The sequence below is a fragment of the Eublepharis macularius genome, chromosome 9 (genome assembly GCF_028583425.1).
Source record: "Eublepharis macularius isolate TG4126 chromosome 9, MPM_Emac_v1.0, whole genome shotgun sequence".
Taxonomy (NCBI): domain Eukaryota; kingdom Metazoa; phylum Chordata; class Lepidosauria; order Squamata; family Eublepharidae; genus Eublepharis; species Eublepharis macularius.
Genome location: NC_072798.1, coordinates 105,750,484 through 105,762,704, shown reverse-complemented (window position 1 = coordinate 105,762,704; position 12,221 = coordinate 105,750,484). Strand labels below are relative to the sequence as shown.

The window sequence follows — 12,221 nt, the reverse complement described above, 5'->3', positions numbered from 1 at the left end:
GTTTCTAAATGCCTCAACAGGGTGGCATGGTCTACTGTGTCAAAGGCTGCAGACAGATCCAATAGAAGCAGTAAGGAGGCGTGGCCTTTGTCTATATTCAGATGGAGATCATCCACTAGCGCTACTAGTGCTGTCTCTGTCCCGTGCCCTGGTCTGAATCCAGAGTGGAAAGGGTCCAGAGCATTAGAGTTACCCAAGAATGCCTGGAGTTAGTCAACTACTGCTCTCTCAATCACTTTGCCCAAAAAGGGAAGATTAAGAGACTGGGCAATGATTGTTTAGGGATGGTTTTCTAATTAGCGGGTGGATTTGAGCAGCTGGGGGAAGATGCCCTGAGTTAGCGATTGATTCACAATAGTTCTCAGTGGTTCACTTATGTGGTCCTTACCTGATTTTAACAGCCAAGATGGGCAAGGTAGTGGCTTTCATAGATGTCAGGATCCTGTTAAGATCTGTCATTGTAATTGCTTCAAGGAAGTCCAAATATAAGCCAGATGGTGCATTAAGCATTTCTTCCATCTTGTCTGCATTGCAGCTAGCATCTAGATCAGAGCATATTTGTGCTATTTTATCAGCGAAAAACTTAGCAAAGGCCTCACAGCTAATTGTCTGCTATTGAGACTGTAAAGGTTTAGATTTAGGGGTGAGAAGGTGTCTGGATTAGACATGGGCACGAACAGAAAAAAACCAGAACATGGGGTTAGTGGTTTGTTGCCATCCACAAACAACGAACACTGATGAACATGATCCTGTCACAAATATGTTCGTTGTTCGTGGGGGCCAGCAGGCTCTCCTCCAGCCATTAAGATCCCTACTGCTCCACTCCCAGAAACCCTACCTGAGCAGACAGCAGGAAATGTACCAATAATAAATAATAGCTTGACCCCAGAGCCTGGCAGCAGCCCTGGAACTTGAAGGGGTCAATCCCTATCCCACCACACACAAAGAGAATTCAAGCTCCAATGCACTCACCCTGTCTCTCTAACAGCAGCTCTCTCTCCCTGAAAGCCAGAGCTGGGAGCCCCCCCCCCCCGGTCTTTTCCTCTTGTAACAAATTTGGAGCTCCAGTCCACACTTGAAAGGAAGACCTGCCTATCAAGCTAAATTGGGCTTAGATTGGGGTTTCCAGGGCAACAGCAGGAGTTCAGACAATCCCTGCCTGAGTTGCCATGGGAATTGATTGCAGGTGCCAGACTGTCTGGCTTGACGAACAGCAACGGACAGTAACAAACAAACAAGGCTTGCCACGACCACCTGTTCGTTTAGAATGGGGCCTCACAAACAGCTTGTTCGCGAACAGCCAAACAGGCTGTTCATGGGCTTTTTTGCGTTCGTAATGCTGTCCATGCCCATCTCTAGTCTGGATATCTTAAAGAACTAGCCGATGCAATGGTTGTCAAGAAATAATATTTCTTTGCTGCTTTCATTTCCACTTCGTAGGACTTCCAGTGTGTTCTGTAGCATGCTCTATCAGCTTCCGTGCTGATAGACTTAATCTAAATGGGAGAAGTATGTAGAGTGATTCCGCACACGTTAGATAATGCACTTCCAATCCTCTTTATAGATCATTTGGAACGGATTTTTTTTGTGTGCGGAACAAAAAATCCACCTTAAACAATTGATAATGTGCATTGAAAGTGCATTATCCAACATGTGCAGAATCAGCCTATGTCACAGATTTTTTGGTTCTCTTCTGCCGTGTCTCTGGTTTGATGTTGGTTCCCTTGCTTTAGTTTGTTCTGTTGGGCTTTGTTGGTTTTCCCTCATAGGAACAGACATAGACCACTAAAAAGTTGGTAAGATTTAGAACGAGAAGCCTGGGTAAAAAGATGTGGTTTGGCCTGGAGCCCAGGCAGCAGGCCAGCCTCAAAGGACAGGGCATTCCAGAGTTCAGGTGTTTCTACAGAAAATGCCCCATCTCCAGTCTCCACCTGTTTCACCTCTAATGTCAGGACTTGAGGGGCAGCTCTTAACTGGTGGGCTGGACTGTATGTGAGGAGGCAGTCCTACAGGTCCCCTGGCCCCACATTTCTCAGACAACATTTAAGACTGTCGTTCCCCTCCTCAAAAGTTGTTGCTTTAAACCAGAACAAAGCCACAGGCAAGGGGACGCTGTCTTGCAAGCTCTGCGGTGTTGTTCATGCTCTGTTTTATTGGAATCACGGTGCCAAGTGTGGTTTCATGCTGGATGAGCATCCTAAGAAGGCTTCCAAAGGAATCGCATTGCACGTATCCCCAGAAGCAGCCCTGTCTAATTATTTCTTGAGCAATGATTTTGCATGGAAGAATCCAGAAGCACGCCGTGGCATGGGGTGTGGTGCCCAAGCCAGCAGTAGACAGAAGATAAATGTCTCCAGTCTCTTTTGCCATAACTTGGTTCTCGCCTGGCGAGGTTTGATAGTGTGGGATTATTTTTCTTAGCATTCACATTATTTATTCAGGATCATTACTCACCTACTAGCTAAACAAACTTTTCATGCTCTTAAAATTCTTTTTTTCTTGCTGATTCTTGTTCATTATTAGCCTCTGAATATATGCGTTTAGAAGAAGTCTGTTGCTTAGAAGTATATACACCATGTCAGTGGAAAATGTGGATTGGATCCAGCTACGGCTTTCTGCCAGCGGAAGGAGCAGGGGCAAAGTTTGCGGATTCTTCTCTTCTGCTGCAAAGTCCCTGTTTGCCCCTGTGCAAGTCATGGGGGCCATAGAGAGTAACTGAATCCTTGTCCTCGTAAGCTGCTCAAATGTTCATACAGCAACAACTGAAATGGAAATATTTCCCTCAGTGCATGTATAAGTGTGTGTGTGTGTGTATCTGCTGTTACTCTAAGGCAGGTAAAGCAGATTAGGCTGAGGGTGGCTGTCATAAGGTCACCCCAGTCATAGTCCGCACCCAGGAGGCCATAGCACATGGCTGCTGAGCTCCCGTGAGCTTAACAGGCCACAGGTTGTATGGGCCTGTGCTAAAACCTCAGGGCCCACTTCCCTGCTTTTTCATCTCTCGTGTTTCCCCTATGCCTGCCTTCAACATTTTAATAGCAATGCTCGTGGTTCAATTCTCTGCGCACATAATATCTTCAGTTCCCACAATTTAGAATAGCAGGAGGGAATCAGAGTAGGAAACCACAGAAGCCTTCTCATACTCCACTGTTGACTGTAGTACTGTTTGCCTAAGGATTAAACCACCCCTTGAGACCAAGCTTAGGTTCCTCTTTGAAAGAAAGGCAAATTTACATACAGATCTGAGAGACAATATCCCTCACTCCTAAATGCTCAACAACCGATGATGCTCAGGATTCTGAAATTGTTGCGAGCATGTCACTAAAACTTCAGGAGATACCATTTATCTCAGTTTTAGTCTATGAAAGAAATTATCTTTGAAATTTCTGATAAGGATCCTGTTTGAGGCAAGATTATTTATTGATATATTTATATCCAGCTTTTCAGGCAGATTGGCTCCCAGAGGGGCTTATAATAAAAACTGATCATATCTTTAAAAGATGCTGAGAAGCCCAGATCTCTTGGGATTTTTTTCCCATGCAGGAAATGAAGCCTCATGCAGTACCTTTAACTGGGGTTACATCTTTTTTAAAGCTGTTTTTATTATTTGTTTCTGGCCTTAGGGCTATTTAATATTTAGGTTGCTGTTTTATGCCCTGGCTTGTTTTTATCGTTTTGTTTTGATGATTCTGCTGTATTATTTCACTTTGTCAGCGACGTTGTACAAATCTCGAGGAGGAGGCACATCAGTTTCCCCCTAAATAACCTTTCCTGAGGTGTACTGCTTCAGTGTGGAGCTGGATTGTGACATGCTTGAACATTCATCAGTGCCAAAACTAAACAAAACTCTTCCGCAAGGAAGTCTCCAGACGTCAAGGAGAAAGCTAGGCTTCTCACTGCCCCACAAGATTACCGTATGTAGTGCTTTCTTCCATCTGTAGAGTAAGCAGGGCTTTTTTTCAGGGGGAACGTAGGGGAACGGAGTTCCGGAACCTCTTGAAAATGGTCACATGGCTGGTGGCCCCGCCCCTGATCTCCAGACAGAGGGGAGTTGAGATTGCCCTACGCACCGCTTGGTGGTGCGGAGGGCACTCTCAACTCCCCTCTGTCTGGAGATCAGGGGGCGGGGCCACCAGCCATGTGACCATTTTCTGCAAGCGCAACCCACTGAGTTCCACCACCTCTTTTCCCAGAAAAAAAGCCCTAAGAGTAAGTATGTACTAGCTGGTAAGGGCAGCATCCGATGGTATTTCTGCATATGTTTATTGGCTCTTAAGTCCAATTTGCAGGACAGCTGTGGTATTGCAGACACAGTTCTGCTGCTATAAGCGTCCTTTATAATGTTCTAGTTATCTGACATTGCCTGACACTCTTAAGCATACAGACAGCTGTCCAACCATTGGAACCTTCTTTGTAGGCTCGGACTTGGCTTCATGCCTTGGATGTCTTTGTTCTCGGCTCTTGCTCTTGTCCTTGTGCCTTATCCAAGATTTGTTCCTCTTGTTCTGGATTGTGCCTTGAACAGTCCAGAATGCATCCCTCCCACATTAATCCCTGGAGCTCTTCAAGCACAGGCTGATGGAAACTCTTTAGCTTACAGCACTGCGTGAGGGGCGAACTAGGCAGCCTGAAATGCCCCCTCCTGCTTTAAAATCCTGTGACTCAGTGATGCCACACTGTCTTTTGGACGACCCTTGACAGCTCCTGACGCAGGAACGTCAAACGAACGGAGATAAGTTACTTTTGGTCTTGTTGTAAAATATAAGAACCAAAGAAGAGCCCCAGCTGATCAGACCAGTGGTCAAGCATTGTGTTTTACACAGCGACCAACCCAGAAGGCCCACAAACCAGGCTTAGAGGCCGAGGCCGCTCCCAATATTGCCTCCTTGCCTTGAGATTCAGAAGAATACTGCCTTTGGACATGGAGGTTTCCTTTGGTTGTCTTGATGACTAGTAATTAGAGGTGGGCATGATCCAAAAAAAAATACCAATCAAGCCGTTCGTGGATCCGGGCCACCGCCGAACCCAGGTCACCGATTCTAACCGATTAAGTCCCATTTCCGATCCGGAATCGGGAATCGGGGAGGCCAAAGCGGGAGGCGCCCCGCTGTTTCCAGCGATATAGGAATGGTGGTTGGTGGCGGCAGCCGCCAGGCCCAGCGGGCACGGGGAGGCGGCAATGAGCCGCCTCCCCTCAGGGAGGGAGGGGACGTTCACACACACACACACACACACACACTTAGAGCAGAGGGGGGGGGGGTTTAACCTGGCCGTGGACCGAACCGATTAGCTGAGTCACGATGGCGCAAACACCATTATCGGGGTTTTTTTCACATCGTGATTCTGATCGTGCCTATCTCTACTAGTAACCAGTGATGGACTTCTGCCCCGCTAACTAATTGATCCATTCCCTCTATCTGTCCATCTATGTTAGTGGCCATCGCTGGGCCCTCTCGCCATGAATTCCACAATGTCCTTGTTGAGTGGAGAAGTACTTCTTTTCAGTCATGAATCTAGGCCCCATCGAGTCCATTGCTTTCAGCCTCTGCATTTCATTGGCACCTGAGGAAGCAAAGGAAAATTCTCTTTTGTTGTTTCCTCTTCTGCTGCTGAAAACTTTCCCCCCTGATTTCCCTCAAAATTCCTCCAATGCTACATCTGAGGAGAAACGCCGGCATTCCCTTATGGCAGCATTTCAGCGGCAGCTTTTTTCAGCAGTGCCTGTGCTGAAAATTCATGTTACGAGCAACAAAACGTGGGATTTTCCCCCACCATGCTGCAGGCTTTGTTTATAACAAAGATGGTCATTTACATCTTCCATCCACATTTCCCCTGAGTGGGGCAAGCGCTGCTCTAGCCACCTCCCCGATCACAGTAATAGAAGAGGGAAGAGTTTGCCAGCAGCCTCCATGCGGACGTCTGAAGGCCACTGCAGAAAGACGCACTCTGTGTGTGTGTGTGTGTGTGTGTGTGTGTGTGTGCTGTTTAAAGGCCCAGCAGGCTGCCTTTCCGCCTTTCCACTTGCCTGTGTTTTATACCCTTGGCCACTGCCAATCCTTATCTGCTTCAATAAAGTTGGCCCTTTGATTATCCCAACTAATTGACTTCCCTTATCCTGCTTTTGCCTGCAAAGGAAACCAGGTCCTGAAGGCTGGTCCAACCAAAGGTTTCTCTACAATTCCAATAATATAAACCCAAGTTATGTGCACAAAGAAAAAGACCACGAGGGCTGAACAAAAAATGGAAGGTGCCTGGAAATGGTGCCTTGGTAAGCTTCCAGTTAGCTTAATTGAGGATTTCAGCTCCTGCGTCATCTCAGCAAGAGTGCTTTATGTTTTCCCATCTAACTGGTATGCTTAATATTTCAGGGACCACTGCACTGGCCCCATGCGCCCCTCTGAGCGAATACTCACCCGTGGCACAAATGGAAGCGCAGACTTTGCCAAGGCATTTCTTGACAAGCTGCAATTACAAAGCAAAGTGGGAACAAAATAAGAGCTCTGGAGATTACCAGCCCCGGTGACTCCGTGGATTCTGTCAGGCGACAGAAAAGAGCTTTCCGCTCGGGGAGTGATAGGGAATATTTAACAAAAGACCAACTCATGTAGAGAAGAGCAGTCTGTAGCCAAAAAGTGAAAAACACACATACAAAGAAGTGACACAAAAAAGGAAATGGATTGAGCTACCATTATATTAATGCAGGATTTACCTGAGTAAAAAGTATTTTAACAGCTCATAATGAATATTTCTCAGGGTTCATTTTTAATCACAGCAATAAAGCTCAGTCACATTGATAATTAATCATGCCTGATTGGTATAGTATTAATTTACCTGCTTGTTAAACGAGTGTGTGGTTGGTGGACGGGGTGTGCTGGAATGAATGATTAATTTACACCAATTTGAAAAATGGCATGTTGAACTGATTCTGTTTTTTGCAAGTTTGAACACATGTGCATGTCCTCATTTCAAGCTGATCTTAGATTTTTGTGGTAGAAACAAAATTTAGCTGGCATTTTCATAGTTTTAATTATTTTTCAAATATTACTGATTTTTGTGAAATGTGCAGTGTTAATATTTTCACTCTTTCCCCCCTTCAGTTATCAATTGTCTTAACTCTCTCTCGTTACAATTTTTTGTATCATATTTTTGTAAAGAAAACGAGAGAAAAATGCATGTACTTGATCTTCATAAGCACATCTAAAATGGCTTCCTCTCCAACTACCCTGCTCGCATAATTTTGTTTTAAGTTGCTAATAATCCAGAGAAATGAGACAAAATATTTTTGATCCTCATTTATTGATTGGTTTATTGACTCGTCTTTTGTTACTTGCCAGTCTTTCTTTTCATTTCACACGTTAATGTTTTGAGGTTCATGTTAAAAAATAAACCAGATCAGTGTATTGGATCCCACCTAGAATCTCAAGGGAGGGGCTGTTTGCGCCAACTGTTCCCCCCACGGGAGACTTCTGATCTTTCCCGCAAGATATTCCTGGGTGTCCCGGGGGCAGCATTTTGAGAGGTGCTTTGAAGCTTCTGTGGGAGTAAAAAATCAGTGGAATCTCACTCCCCTTCCTTGTCCCTGCAGAATTCTAGGCAAGATCCCAGCCAACATGTGATACAACCACTTTCCATTCCTCTATACACATCTCAGTAAGCCTGTCATATTTTGCTAATGGATACTTAGTGAAAAGAAAACAGATTGTTTATTGATCCAGAGGAGTTAGCCGTGTTAGTCTGTATTTACAAAACTGTAAATAGTCCAGTAGCACCTTTAAGACTAAACAACTTTATTATAGCATAAGCTTTCGAGAACCACAGTGCTCTTCGTCAGATGAGACAACGAGTGCAGTGTTTCTCAAAAGCTTATGCTACGATAAAATTCATTAGTCTTAAAGATTGTTTATTATTACAATTCATTCGTATTACAACATAACCTCTGGCATATCAATGGAAAAGGACCCTGTGTGCACTAATTCTAGGGCTGCCTGTAGAGCTCTCTTTTATTTTAGGCCTTATTTAATAACTACCTTTCATTCTAAATACTTTAGACTAACGAGAAGGAATCGTTAGGAAAAAATGAGTCACTATGTGTGAACTGCATGTGTGATTTGGGTACATAAAATATGAGAACTTTTCAGTGCTATTTCTTGTATTTCCAACCAGTAGCTGGAAAAGCCGTTTACACAACAGGGAAAGGATTAATTTCTCACTCCATCCCCCCTGCTGTCTTCTAGGCCTCAGAGCTGCAAGCAGGCCACAGGAACCCCTTCTCTGAAATGCATTTCAGCTCCATCGTCTTCAGAGAACACCTGCTCCTATCCAAAATGATCTGGATCTTTTAAAAAGTTGATGTTATACTTCTAAACACATCTCAGGGGTTTTCACATAATAAATATGTTATTCAGTGCATTGTGAGAGTAAATAATGAACATGGGCCAGTCATTATGAACTGGAAGCAAAAGTGTGTGTGTGTGTGTGTGTGTGTGTGTGTGTGCGTGCGTGTGTGCGCGCACACCAGTCTCTCTGCATCAGGGCAGCCCATGAGAGGAGAAGGTATCCAGGCAGCCCTTATTGGGGCCTCGTTCTTTCTGTTTGCCTACCATAGCCTTTCTACAGGCATATTACTTTCTATCTTCCTTCCTTCTTTGTCTGTGTATTTAGCCTCAGTTATGGAATGAGAGGCCTGGATAGCCCAGGCAAGCTCGTCCTACTCAGATCTTAGAAACTTAGCAGGGCCAGCTTTAGTTAGCAACCAGGATTGCTATGCAGAGGCAGGCATTGGCAAACCACCTCTGTTAGTCTCTTTCCTTGAAACCCAGCAGGGTTTGTAGGGTTGCCATCCCCCGATCCCACCCTTTCCCCCCTCGCCCACTCACCTGGGCGGGGGGGGCACACTCCCTAGGGTGACGCCTCCCTGGGGGGGCGCACTTCCGTGCCATGAGAGCAGGCGGCGGCGGTGGCAGCAGAGAGAGAGCAGGCCACTCTCACTGCCACGGGCACCACCACTGCGGCCACCACAATCCGTTCCCTCACCACAACCACCACCGCCGCCACTGTGCAGCCCGCAGCAGCAGGACAAGGGTGCGGCGGCAGCAGCGAGAGAGTGAGCTGCCTGCTGTCTCTGTCCCTTCCCAGCATGCATGACATCGTCACACAGGGCGCCCTTTGACCCTGCGTGATGACGTCACTCCCGGAAGTGATGTTGTCACACACACCAGGAGCGCGGACAGACCCTCTGGAGCAGCGACGGGGTAAGAGCCAGCATCCCAGTCTCCTGCCAGGAGATTTGAGGGGCCTGGCAACCCTAAGGGTTTGCCATAAATCAGCTGTGATTTGACGCACTTCTGCCACCACTGTAGAATGAGAATGACTTCTGATCATCTTACCCTCCTCCAAACCCTTGGATAGTCTTCATTTCACTAGTTAGGAGGGGTGCAACTGAACAAGGCTTTCTGGAATGCTCAGTAGAGTTGCCAACTCTAGGCTGAAAATTCCTGGAATTTTGGTGGGGGAGGGGCTGGGGAGGCTGGAGGAGGGGAGAGACCTCAGTGTAGGGCTGCCATGTCCCTCTAACCTCCCGGCAGGAGGGGAGGACCTGGAACATACTTAGTGCTGGCTGCATGTTTTTTCTTTGCACATGTACACGCGTGCTCCAGCACCTGCACAATGATGTCACTCCTAGAAGTGATGTTGTTGTGCGAGCCATTGGAGTCCTCCTGCGCTCTGTGCAGGTGTGATTTGGCCTGTTGTGGGCCAAAATCAGCCCCAAATGAAGCTTGAGAGGTCTCCCGCAGTCGGTGCGACAAGGTCACTTCCAGGAGTGATGTTGCCATGCCCCCTGGGAGTCCGTGTGCTGCATGTTTTCCTGGGGTGCCTGCCAGAGGCGGGCAACATCCAGGGGCTTGCCACCTCCCACTGATCACTGACGGATCAGTGGGCAAGGGGGAAAAAAACCCAGCAGTTTGTATGCCACCGGTGGGCACCTGGGAATCGTGCCTCAGTGGGGTATAATGCCACAGAGTTCACCCTCCAAAGCTGCCATTTCCCCCAGGGAAGCTAATCTCTGTATTCTGGAGATCGTTTGTAATACTGAGAGATCTCCACACCTCAGCTGGGGTTTGGCAAGCTTAATGCTCAGCTTTCTGGTTTTCATCTGTTTTCTGCAGAGTCCACAACATTTTTAACATTGCAGTCCCCAGGGCTTTTTGTCATCTGGAATGTGGTGGAACAGAGTTCCGGCATCTCTTGAAAATCGTCACATGGCCGGTGGCCCCGCCCCCTGATCTCCAGACAGAGGGGAGTTTAGATTGCCCTATGCGCCACTGAGGGTCACACAGCCACCGGCCATGTGACCATTTTTGCCGAGGGCGATTTAAACTTTTAAAAACTCCCACCTTGTTCCAGCTGACCCAAAGTGATGTCATTGTGTGGTCCTGGGAGCGTGCGCGCACTTTGTGCACACACATGTGGTACCAAGGGGCACCACTTCCTGCCAAGAGTTGCCCCCTGTGCTGGCAACCCACTGAGTTCCACCACCTCTTTTCCCAGAAAAAAAGCCCTGGTAGTTCCACAGGCAGCTGCATCTTTCTCTCTCTTAGGCAGTATCTCCACTTCACCTTAATTAATATTCTATTCCTTGCAGCTAAATATTTCCTCTCTTTGGGGTTTAGCGCAAATTAATTGTGCACACTGGAAATTGTTTGGAATTGTTTAAGCAATAATCCCAGGGAGAATTTGCCTAGTTCATTAGACAGTGTTTTGCGGCGTGTCTCTTTGAAAAAGCCGTCACTTAAAGAGCCAGAAGTCAAAGCCTCATGGGTCTGCACCAGTCGTGACCCACAGAGTCTGTGTTTTTGTACACGCTGTTAAAATTATTTTGAAATGTGATTCCTCTATTCAGATAGCGAGAATATTTGCTGATTTACTTAAGTGATATTTTAATATGCATTTAATTTCTTCTATATTTATTAAAAAATATATCTAGGCCATCCTTCCATCCAAAATATGTTCCCCAACAAATGTTAAAACATTGAAATAACATGTAAAATGTATATAAAAATACAATTTAAACTTACAGACATATAAACACACACACACAACCAAGGTGGAGGCCGATAAGAGTTTACCGGGGGGTTGCCAAACAAAACAAAGACATCTTCATCTGCTGGTAGAAGACAGTGACAGAAGGCGACAGGCAAATTGCCCTGGGAAGGGAATTCCAAAGTTTCAACACCACAACTAAGAAGGCCGTTTCTTGGGTCACCACCCATCTAGCCTCATCTGGAGGAGGCACCCAAAGCATAGCCTCTGGAGACAACTGGAGTGGATGAGTAGGTTCATATGGGAGAACGTGGTCCTTGAGATATGCTAGTCCCAAGCCATATAGGTAAAGACTTTAAAAATCAAAGGGCTTTAAAAATCAATGCCAACACCTTGAATGGGGCCTGGAAATAAACTGGGAACCAGTGTAGATGGAACAAGACTGGAATGATAACAGTCTTTATGACCCACTTCAGTCAACACTCTGGCACAGCATTCTGTTCCAGTTGCAGCTTCTGGACAGTCTTCAAGGGTAGCCCCACATAGAGCACACTGCAGTAATCTAATCTGGATGTTACTAGGGCATGCAGCCGCAGTGGCAAGATCTTTCCTACCCAGAGAGGCAGGGTAATAAATATTGTAAATATTACTTATTTATATATTTAATTCGATTTATACCCCGCCCTCCCTACAGATGGGCTCAGGGCGGCTAACAACATTAAAAAATACATTAAAATCACAAAAACATAAAATCAATAATAATTTTTTAAAAGTCATTAAAATAGTCCAGGAGCAGGTTATTTAAACAAATAAATAAAATTTATTTACATACAGACTCTTTGTATCCTTGAAATTATGAAAACATGAACTTGAATGCTTAACTTACCTTGTTGTGTTTCTTTTACTGTCTTTAGAATCAAGCATGAAAATATTGTTGCACTGGAAGACATCTACGAGAGCCCAAACCACCTGTATCTGGTCATGCAGCTGTAAGTAGTACTTAGAATTAACCACGCTGTCCTTAGTCTTAGTGCACCTTGTATGTGTTAATCAAGGAGAAACAAAAAGTACTGGTCAGTCTCAAGAATACCAAACCCAAGGCAGACGCTGGAAATTGGGCAGGTGCTATGAAAATACGGGCATTATCACCAGCACATGGTGAGGAGGGGCTGCTACCACGG

General features: G+C 45.9%; 1 protein-coding gene across 2 annotated transcripts in view; it reads left to right on the top strand.

The window, feature by feature from the left end:
- The window catches only part of CAMK1D (calcium/calmodulin dependent protein kinase ID), a 308,248-nt gene that overhangs the window by 160,314 nt on the left and 135,713 nt on the right, over positions 1 to 12,221 (top strand). For both annotated transcript variants that reach the window (XM_054989218.1, XM_054989219.1), the window contains exon 3: positions 11,955 to 12,029. In XM_054989218.1, the coding sequence (XP_054845193.1) occupies positions 11,955 to 12,029 (75 nt within the window). The remainder of the gene's footprint in view (positions 1 to 11,954; positions 12,030 to 12,221) is intronic.